The sequence below is a fragment of the Brachyistius frenatus genome, unplaced genomic scaffold, assembly GCF_029030835.1.
Source record: "Brachyistius frenatus isolate BFR_SWC_R1_liver_20210118 unplaced genomic scaffold, ASM2903083v1 Contig_733, whole genome shotgun sequence".
Lineage (NCBI taxonomy): Eukaryota > Metazoa > Chordata > Actinopteri > Embiotocidae > Brachyistius > Brachyistius frenatus.
The window spans coordinates 496-12,116 of NW_027211332.1; the positions used below are offsets into that span (position 1 = coordinate 496).

The 11,621-nt window shown below is 43.0% G+C and overlaps 1 protein-coding gene across 1 annotated transcript; it reads right to left on the minus strand.

The window, feature by feature from the left end:
- Positions 1–1,321: 1,321 nt before the first annotated feature.
- LOC138615160 (pleckstrin homology domain-containing family A member 5-like) lies at positions 1,322–10,828 on the minus strand. Its single transcript, XM_069688782.1, has 9 exons — positions 10,803–10,828; positions 10,353–10,617; positions 9,711–9,843; positions 8,988–9,109; positions 6,729–6,920; positions 6,366–6,470; positions 5,262–5,363; positions 2,707–2,852; positions 1,322–1,521 (listed from the first exon to the last, which is right to left on the minus strand). The coding sequence occupies exons 1-9, from the start codon at positions 10,826–10,828 to the stop codon at positions 1,344–1,346; spliced, it is 1,269 nt and encodes a 422-aa protein (XP_069544883.1). The 3' UTR covers positions 1,322–1,343.
- Positions 10,829–11,621: the final 793 nt, after the last annotated feature.

Sequence of the window (11,621 nt, forward strand, 5' to 3'; positions counted from 1 at the left end):
GGACACACACAGGGACACACACAGGGACATACACAGGGACACACACAGGGACATACACAGGGACACACACAGGGACACACACAGGGACACACACAGGGACATACACAGGGACACACACAGGGACACACACAGGGACACACACAGGGACACACACAGGGACACACAGGGACACACACAGGGACACACACAGGGACACACACAGGGACACACACAGGGACACACACAGGGACACACACAGGGACATACACAGGGACACACACAGGGACACACACAGGGACACACACAGACACACACACAGACACATACACAGGGACACACACACACACACACACACACACAGGGACACACAGGGACACAGACACAGGAACATCCAGAAATGGCCATATTTGGGCGAGCTGGGGCGGAGCAAAAGGGTGGATCTGACTGGGAATCAAAGGACACTATGCCCCACCCACCGATACAGGAAACCTGACCCCAGACATGTCAATCAAACCAGACTCTGTTTTTGAAGAAAAAAAAATGATCAACAGAGTTTTACATGGAAGTCTATGGAGCTTTTTGATGGAGTGGTTGTTTTGACGAGCCCCTAGAGGCCCTCAGTGGTATTACAGTCTGAGGTACTTCTGCATCGCTTCACTTTTCAGACCCAGAGACAACATCCATTTCTACATACAGTCTGTAGTTAGAACGTGATTAACATAGCTTAGCATAAAGACTGGAAGCAGAGGGAAACAGCTAGCCAGTCCAAAGTTCACCAACATGTGTATTAAATGTACAAATGTATTATTTATATAAAAGTTGCATTTTTCATAGCTTTTTGAAATTAGTAATGGATTTAATTCTGGTGAGGGAATCCCTGAAAATCCACTAATTATTGCCTTTCATTTTTTTTTTTATATATATATATGTATAGCCAAATCAAAAAACACCCAGTGTACAAACACTTTTATCTGCCTTATATAGACCAACGTGTGCAGGGCTGTACTCAAGATGTCAGAAATACTGATGTTTGGAATTTAAAGTCCCACAAATCTTCAGAGAATGAATTACATATATTATTATTATTAAATTAACTGTTCCAGCTATCATCTATAAATAACTGTTTCCCTACATGATGATCTAAATGTTCTTTCACAGCCGTATTGTACACGGTCAGGTGTGTTTTTCTAGAGGAGAATATGCAACTTGTTGAATATTAATATGTTAAATGTTAAATATCCTGAGAAACTGTGAGACAACGTAACTTTCCAGAGTCAGAGCATCTTCAAGCGTTTTAAAAAGCCGATCAGGTGTCTGAGAGCTTCTCTCAGGTTTGACAACAGGTGGTTTTGAAGGGTGACTTTTTACTTACAAGCCAGCATGTTGTTGTTGTTGTTGTGTTTCTTGTCCTCGGCGGTCAGCTGGTTGTATGAATCCAGGCTCTTCTCCAGGTCCTCCTCCCCCCGGCTCGTTGGCTGCGTCACCTCCGTCTCCTCCTCTTTGGGCTCTGGGCTCGGCGTCTCCGGCTCCGGAGTCTGGAAGCTGCAGGTAGAAGAAGCCGAGCGGGTCACGCTGCATCTGCAGGTTTACTGATGAACAGCAGCTTGTGGCTCCAAACTCATCACAGACGGCAAAGATCCCGACTCTCCATCAAACATCAAACATCAGTGATTGCTGACATTGGTTGAAGCTTTTCATACTTTCATCTTTACAGAGAAGAGTTCATGTTGAGCTGCAGTTCAACTTCCATTCACTCCACCGTGTTCACTTCTTTTACTTTTTGAGTCCACTGACTTAAGTTTAGTAAAAGTCTTTTCATCCATGAATCATTTTCCAAACAACTATTAAACAATGCTTAGGTATGAACACACAGGATCTAGTCTGATATCAATATTCATAATTTTTTGTTTTATGTTCTGTTCCCGTATCATTTCACACTTTCTCCATCACAGAGTTGTTGAGGCAACTTTATCAAACTAAAAGACTAATTTTCAACCTCCAATTAAATATATTAAATTATTATTATTATTATTATTATAGTTACAAAAGAGCACAGAGACATTAACTTTATATATTTACACAGTCCAAATCTACAAATAACAGGGTAAATAGGATGTAAAAGGAAATTCATGATGAGCTATAAGATATTTTAAAATGAACATAGTCGAACAATAATGTATAAAAACATGCACAGGCCTCATTAGCTGCAGAAGTATCTTCCAAAGGTTGGCTGATGAGAAGCATCAGAAGTCCTGCTGAGTTAAATCCAGCTAGTATCGGTCCATGTTACACTTTATTAAATACTAAATTGACCTGTTTGTGTTTCTCCAGAGCTGCTGAGGAGAAATGTAGAGATTCTTTCCAGGAAGCGTGAGTCGGTTGAGTTGATGGAAGTGTTTTATGACTCACGTGTAGTGAATCAAAAAGTACTTTAAATAGCACTTAATAACATTTGTCTGACCAACATGTGAACTGAGAGCTCCTCCCACCTGCTCTCTGTGAGCTCCTCCCACCTGCTCTTTGTGAGCTCCTCCCACCTGCTCTCTGTGAGCTCCTCCCACCTGCTCTCTGTGAGCTCCTCCCACCTGCTCTTTGTGAGCTCCTCCCACCTGCTCTTTGTGAGCTCCTCCCACCTGCTCTCTGTGAGCTCCTCCCACCTGCTCTCTGTGAGCTCCTCCCACCTGCTCTTTGTGAGCTCCTCCCACCTGCTCTGTGAGCTCCTCCCACCTGCTCTCTGTGGTGGTGTTGGTGGGTGAGCTGGTCACATCTTGCTCTCTGCTTTCATCATCCTCGAAGGGCTGAAAGTTCACGATCTCCACCCGCTGAGGCTCCGTGTGCAGGTCTAGGATCACCACCCTCTGGCTCTCACACAGCTGACACACACACACACACACACACACACACACACACACACACACACACACACACACACACACACACACACACACACACACACACACACACACACACACACACACACACGCACATACATTAAAAACAGAGTTTACAGGCCGAAGTGTTTTATTGAGGAAAAGATTTCAATCAAAGTAACTCCTCTTTTTATTTATGAAAAGCAAAAAAAAGTTTCTATGTTTGCTGCCTGTTGATGAAACTTTTCTATAATGACATTATTATTACAACACTTATGTGTATATAAATATGTAAACAGATACTGAAAAACAGTGAAAATATGTTTCATAACATATTTGAAAGTGATCAAATAAAAACAGAAGGAAATTAGTCAGTTAAAAGAACAAATGAGAAAACTACCAAATAAATAAATCAATGAAACCCTGAATGAATGAATGAATTCATGAGTGAGTGAATGAGTGAATGAATGAGTGAATGAGGGAATGAGGGAATGATGAATGAGTGAATGAATGAGCGAGGGAATGGATGAATGAGTGAATGAATGAGTGAATTAATTCATGAGTGAGTGAATGAGTGAATGAGTGAATGAATGAATGAATGCATGAATGGCAGCATGAGTCGGTGTTTCTCCCTCTGTGGAGGAACAGTCTGCTGTGAGGGCAGCCCACACTCAGTCAGCACTCCTGAATCCAGGAGATGAACCCGACCTGCGTTCCTCCATAAACGCTCTGTTGTTGTCCCGGATTACACTCACACTCACAAAGGATGTTTACGGCTGTAAACAGACAGAGCTGGATTAACAGGGAGAGCTGGGCGGGAGTTATTAACTATTATTTTCTCATTTATTCAGCTGCCACGGTGGAAAGTAAGAGATTACATTTATTCAAGTACCCCCTTTTCAGTATGTCTGAGGTACTGCACTTTACTTGAGTACTTTATTTTGATGGAGAATACATGTAACAAAGTATCTCTACTTTAAACAGGTGCAAAATTAAAGTGATTTACACATAAATGCATCCATAGTTATGATCTAATAATATATTTAAATTTATTGCACTGAAATGAGCCGCTCTGCATAAGACATACTTTATTTGATGCTCATACTTTTCGCAGTCAGATTTTGAATGAATGACTTTCAGTTGTAACCACAGACTGTTTCTAAAATAGTTCGTAGCTTCAGGTCTGTAAAATGGTTCTGATCCAGAAGTGTCTTCAGCTGCAATACCAGCGAGTGCCACTAGAGGTCGGCTCCAAAAAGCCTCCGGCTCCATAGACTCCCATTCAACTTCTGTCATCAAATCCAAAGTGAATAAAATGTGTTCATCAGTTATCTCGGTGTTGTTAGCTAAAGTCACTCCTTCTTATTAGTTTTCTGGAGGTCCATCTGAAAATAATCCCTCATTCATTAGAAAAGAAGATTCAAGAAGACCTGTTTTTGGGGGCGTGTCTGTTTGATTGACAGGCCTGTGGTGCAGTCAGGTTACAGCTATCGGTGGGCGGGACGTAGTATCGTCAGGTTTCCGATCAGATCGGTCAGCTCCACCTCTGGCTCCTCCCCCAGCTCGTCCAAATATGGTCACTTCCTGCTCCGAACCGCTCCGAACTAACAAGATGGTGACGGACAGAATCTGAACTGGAGGATTCATAACGTTCATGAACCAACGATGACATCACTGATGGTTGATGGGTGATGACATCACTGATGGATGATGTTGGTTGTAACAGAGTATTTCTACAGTGTCGTGTTCCTACTTTTACTTTAGTAAAACTCCTGACTACATCTTGCACCACTGATAACACGGGACATCCTTCAACTTAAAACCCCCAAAAAACCTATATAACCCTTTACATTATATAATTATGGAAACAACAATCAAACATACTGAGTTCTTACTTATTGAAGCTGATTACTCTGTAATAGCTTCATCAAACCTCTCCTCCTCCTTCACCTTTGTGATGTCGATAAGGAGGATCTGATACTGCACCCTGGGGCTGTTGGAGGATTGTAGTTGTCTCATTTGTTACTTAAGCCCTGGCTAATTTCAACTGGAAAAAAAAAAAAAAACGTCCTAAAAATGCTCAACTGAAATAAAAATAAATAATTGAAACCACAAAAATAAACAACGATGCATCCGTTTTATTCACAGTAGAAACTTGTCAGCGTCTTTAGTGAATGTACCACACTGTGCAGCCTTTGATGAAAGCTGGTCGCAGCACAGGGACCTGCAGGGTGGAGGGGTTTGAACTGTTTGTGTTACTTTATATGAGAGGAAGTGTGTGAAAATCATCCTATAGAGACGCTCTGAAAGTGGGCGTCGTCTCTGTGACGACCACTTTTCACTGTGGACGTTTGGAAGAACTGAACACATCTGAAATCCTCTTATTTAATTAAAAGTATTCCTCCACAGTACCTCGCTGTCGATGCTGTTGGTCTCAGGCTCCTTCACACTCTGCAGGGTCGCGTCCTCCTCCTGATGCTCGGCATGTTTCACCTCCTCTGCTCTCTGCACCTCCTGCAGGTTCAGACAGAAGCACGTCATCTTCACAACTTCACAACAGCCTCACTGCAAGTGCACGAGGCTTTAAAACTCACTGGTGGTGGGATGTTATACATTATAGTATCTACTTTATATATAAAGATTATAAGCAGTTTAACACTGATGAAAAAACTCTTAATGCTAATCTATACATTAGTAAATGGAATAAACTAATCATTCATAATCTATTTCAGACAGAAAAATACTGGATGAACATTTACAGTATGAATCTGTTGATGAACCAATCAAAACAACCTGCTACTCTTATCATACTGCTTATTGGTCCGATAGTTTAATGACACTTGTATTGATTTTTTTTTTTAGAAGAAATTAATAACAGAATTAACATTGCCTTATTTTGTCATATATATTGTACATGAATTACCATTCTTGATAACCAAAATACGACATCCTTGTTTGAAACAGGCCTTTTCCCCTGACAGTGTTTCACTGTGCAGCAGTTTAACTCGCAGCCCTGATGATCCACCCGGCTGTCAGTCATCTCAAACTGAAACTGAGAGTTTCTCAAATGATACTGTGACCGTTTCAGATTGAATTTTTGAACACACACACATCAGTCAGCTGGTTAATGGTTACTCTGAATTATTAAGCCATGTTTGTATCATTTATTTAACTCCAGTCTTCGAGGGACAGGTGAACCGGAGTGAAGCATTTATCACATCACTTAGTTGCCAGGCATCATATTTGGCCCTCGGGCCGCAGTTTGAGTGGCCCCGCAGTTAATAGCACTGAACTCATGCAACACATATTACTAGTATTTGTACATATGTCATATAGATGTAAAAATATTGGGGTTGCATACAGTATTTGCATTAAAATGAATTTGCAGGTTTTAGTATTTTGCTTTAAGTTTACATTTGTTTCTGTTAAAAACATAATGTTCAGGTCTGCTCCGGTGGACGTGGTTGATGACTGACTGAATGAAGCTGTGATATAAAACATGGGAACATGATGAACCTGTGGTGCCGCCGTCCTGCTCGGCTCCATGTGAGACACCTTCAGCTGCTGCAGGGCCGCCTCCAGCTCCAGGGGGTCCGCACACACCCCCTCCGCCTGGGCCCTCTGCACACACACACACACACACACACACACACACACACACACACACACACACACACACACACACACACACACACACACACACACACACACACACACACACACACACACACACACACACACACACACACACACACACACACACACACACACACACACACACACACACACTGGAATTAGCTGCCAGAGTGAAAATGTTTTCAGGTTTGAAAGCCTAAAGAACAGGGGAACAGCAGCCCTCTCCACGGTGTGTGACGCCACCTGCAGGACGACCAGCGGGTTGTCTTTGTTGAAGGAGGGCGAGCGGGACGGTGTTTCTCTCCTCTTCTCTCGGAGCGACGAGGCCTCCTGGTTCCTCCGTATCCTCTCCAGCTGCTCCTCCACGCTCATCCTCGCCCTGCCCACCTCCCGCTCCGCCAACCCGATCTGATCCACCGCGCTCCTCGGCCGGTCCTGCACGGGGAAAAGCTCGCTGTTATCTTTCCATTAAACTGAGAGTCTATGAGGAGAAGATCAGCTGCTGCTGCTATGAACATGACATCACACTGAGTATCTTACTGTCTTTGGATGTCATTAACTGACAAAAACATGTCCACCACTGCAGACCCACCTCTGTTCTGGTGTGCAAACCTATGCTTTATTTAAAAAACTAAAAGTTTACTCTTGTTTGAAACCACATAATATTCAGATCTGAAGCATGAACTGTGGTGATGTCACCAGTTAGTGTATCTTAAATAAAATGATGCTCTCAGATTAAAAACTATGAACATACCATTCATTTTGCATGAACTGGGCATTAATAACTAGTTCAGGTGCCTCTATTAAACATAAGGTTAAAGCCAGCAGGTAAACAAAACGATCTGCCATCTTCTTTCTGAACCTTCATTTGCTATTAAATAAAAGTTTGTTGTCATGGTGACAGATGGTCTAGTACAAACCGGTTGAGATGCTGGTTCACCAGGTGGAACCATCGCTCCACAGTTTCAGAACAGAATCAGTTAACCACAACCTCTCTGGTGGAAAAGCAGTCAAATCAGATTCACTGTTCAACTGCTTGAAGGAAACAAATCTCTGGATGTTCAGAGCTCAGCGTCTCCATCACTGACCAATCAAAAACATGGAAGTTATTAATGCACACATCGGCAGCGGCACTGAAACATCCTTCAATCATCAGAGAAAATCTGTAGCTTTATCTGTCAGGAAGATTCAGGAACAGCGGCTGAAGTTTCTTTAACGTGTTCCTGATGAATCAATTCAATAAACCAACTGAGCTGCCGTATCCTGAGCAGAACCAATGAGCTTTACAATATCACTCCAAAACCTAACCATTAAAGAAGTGACTTTAAAGCTTTGCTCTGATCTATGAAGCCCTAAATGAGCCCTAAATTAACGTATACACTATTTGATATTTGTTTTTTTCCTTTGTCCACTGCCTGAGCAAAGCAACAGCCTCTCAGAGGAAACTCTCCTCAGAGGATGATTCCTGGTGATTTTTCACGGTCAGGGTGTACAGTACATTACAATCATAACCTGTGAGGCAGAGGGAGGCTTTTATTCTGAAATATCTGCGCCACTCACTTGCTTGGCTGTCAAAATAAAGGTCGTAGTTCTTTTTCCCTAATATTTTAGAAGTCACAATTCATTAGTGAATTTCCCCTGTGATTACTTTTTTAGGGTTAGATTCACTTCCTGCAGATTTTTCACATTAAAATCCAGACATCTGCCTTCTAGAGCACTGGAAGGCTTTTATTGTGAAATATCTGTGGAGGAAGTGTTATTTCTGCAATTATCAGTACCGTCCTGCACTATCCTGATTTGAAGTTTTCTTCTCCATCCTCCGGTTAGGGTTTATATTATTTCCATTTCAGCCGTTTTCTCATAGTTCCTCTCTTGTTTCTACAGTTGGATATTTTGTTTTAATAGTTTATGGTGTTGATTATCAGATATATTCAAGCTTTCACAAATAAAATCAACTGTAAATGAATGTGACTTATGTAGAGGCTTTGATCTTTACAGTATTGTGAAATATAAGTCTCAGATACTTGATAAAGACTCCTGGATCTCCGTGTGAGCGCGTAAATAAACGGGATTTCTTGTAATGTGCATTTTAGCTGCTGCTTATTTTATTTAAGTTTGTATATTCCACGCCAGGAGCAGGACAACAGCTGGAGTGCAACAGCTAAAGAGCGACACATGAAAGGCTCTTATTTTGTGAATTGTCGTGACAAGAAAAAAGAACAAATATTGAAAGAAGAACTTTCAGCTCTGAGGTGAGAAGACAGGAAGTGAATCTCAGGGGAAGAAACTCTTCTGTCAGGCGACTCTTGCGAACATGTGATGTGTGTGGAAACGGTTGCTACAGTGACAGAACTACCTGCTAAGGCAGAGATGTGAGCCGCCATGTTGGAGGAGCAGATTTAGTACTGAACGAAGGAGCTGTCCTTCAGGCTGTTTCAGGAAGCGCTTCATTTCATCACAATCGTGTTTTGTGTGCGTGTTGATGCTGAATGCGAGACTTACACATCTGGAATCAGGTCTCTTGGTCTTCCTCAGGGTGACGTAGGAGGCGATGGTGGAGGACTCGGGGGGGCTCATGGGAGATTTGGTCCTGGGAGGGACGATGCCCACCGGGTAAGGGGGAGCTGTGGGAGACAGAGACGGACGGGAACGAGGTCACTTCCACACTGACGAACACACGCTGCAGCCGGGATGTCGTGACGCTCCAGTTCACCGAAGACACGAAGACACGAAGACACAAAGACACAAAGACACAAAGCAAAAGGAATTCAGGAGCAACATCGCTGATCATCGCTTTGATCTCATACAGCAACACTAATCCATGTTTTTTTCAACTGGTTCCACTTATTTCCATTTTCCTTACGGCAGGCTGTGATTGGTGCAGGTTTAGTCTGCAACATCTCTGCCGAGTCGTGGACATAATCTAGGACTACTTACCGACAAACATATTTCCATCATTTGTATTTAATTTTGATCCCAAACAACCCAACTGTTTGAAGAAGCCCGATGACATCATGCTTGTTAGTAGGTGAAAAGTCGAACGATGTCCAACAGTGGAGAAAATGAGATTTAAAGATTTGCTGACTTTTGATCTGTTTGGATGTTTCCTTGTTTTTTGTGAGAATAAAGCTGATCACTGCGATGTGAACGTTCCTACAGCAGGTCCTGCTGAGGAGACCGTATCCAGGCAACAGTGAATATCACAGCCTGGGCATCCGTCTGTACCTTTAGAGGCTGCCGTGTCTTTACTCTCAGCGGACGTCTCCGTCTTGTCCTTGTCCTCCGTGTTGGCCTCGTCCACCTCCTCCTTCACGGTGGTCAGCTCAGGCTCGCTCTTGTACAGCCGGTAGTCTGGAGCCTGCTGGGAGGACGAGGAGGAACAATTACCACAGTTTCTCAGCAGTCAGGAACACAGACAGGCTCGGTGCTGAGGAAAGGTTTGAGGGAGTGTTTCCTCACCACGGTCACAAACGGCCTCCCTGAACTGGTGGGTTTCTCTCTATAATATTATCAGGTCTTGACTTTACAGTGTGAAGTGCTTTGGAATGAGCGATGCAATGATTTAGTACTATAGAAATAAAACTAGTCTCTAAATGAGATCCCAAACAAATGTCAAATAGAAACGCTGTCAAAAACCAGGAGCATAATAACCTGTGAATTACATGAATCAGAATTATGAGTCACTTCTATAAATATGAACTCTTTGAGGATGGAGAGGAGTGAAAATGATAAAAATGAAGGCGGAGCGTCCATCAGATGCAGCGGTTCAGTGATGGATGGGGTGTGTGTGGTGGAGAGGGGTGGGGGTGGGGGGGGGTTGGTGGTGGTGGTGGTGGGCGGGGCATGATCGCGGCCAGCTGGTCTTACGCTGTGCGATCCGTTCCTGGAGCCGGCCTTGCGGTCTTCAGGGCGGTGAGTGTGGGGGGGCAGCCGGCCGCCGGGTTGTGAGGGGTGGGGGGGCACGTGAGGGGGGCGCTCCGAGGAGTCGTAGTACTGGGGGAGGGGCGGGCGGGGGGGCACGCTGGTGCCCTCCTTTGGAGGACTGAGTGGCAGCAGTGTCACTGCCTGTTGACAGTCAACACAGGAAACGACAACACTTCCTGTCACATGACATACGAGCTCCACAGACCGCCTTCATGTTGGTGATGTCACAGACTCTCAAGGTGTGTTTAGACTGAACACGTTTTAAGTGTTTATCTGAACTAAACTGAATCTATCTGAGGCGTTGACACGTGTTGAAAATGTTTCTGTGGTTACAGCTCAAAACACAACACTCATATTATAACAGACAGTTCACGTCTATGTTGAACATCCTACAGACACAGAGCAGCATTATCATCCATCATACAACCAGTAGCTCCGCCCCAGAGATCTGATTGGTCAACATGCTCAAATCATCATGACATCACATCCTGTTCATCACTACAAACATCACTCCACCTCCTCAATGTGAATATAGAATTAGAATAGAGTTTCATATAATATGTAATATAATGTAGTTTCTACATGTTTTAGTTCTATTAAATGACCCATTTGGTGAAGTCGGGTCTCTTTTGGTCCTTTTTGGTCGCTCCGAGCACCCGTACCGTAACACCACGGATAGTCACGCACTTACAATCCTAGAGGAGGCTAGCTGGACCGGTTTGGTTTGAACACATGACACGGAGCTAAAATGTTAAAAACACATGAGAACATGGATATCTTTGTTCTTCAGATATCTTTGTTCATCAGATATCTTTGTTCATCAGACATTTTTGTTCATCAGATATCTTTGTTCTTCAGATATCTTTGTTCATCAGATATCTTTGTTTCTCAGATATCTTTGTTCATCAGATATCTTTGTTCCTCAGATATCTTTGTTCCTCAGATATCTTTGTTCCTCAGATATCTTTGTTCATCAGATATCTTTGTTCCTCAGATATCTTAATTCATCAGATATCTTTGTTCTTCAGATATCTTTGTTCATCAGATATCTTTGTTCATCAGATATCTTTGTTCATCAGATATCTTTGTTAATCAGACATCTTTGTTCCAACCAGACTGAGCTAGCTGATCAGTTTAGTGTTTCTATGTTCTGTATTTATTCAGTTGGAGACTAGAAATCCTCTCTGTTGCTAGGTGGTTGCTAAGGGTCGG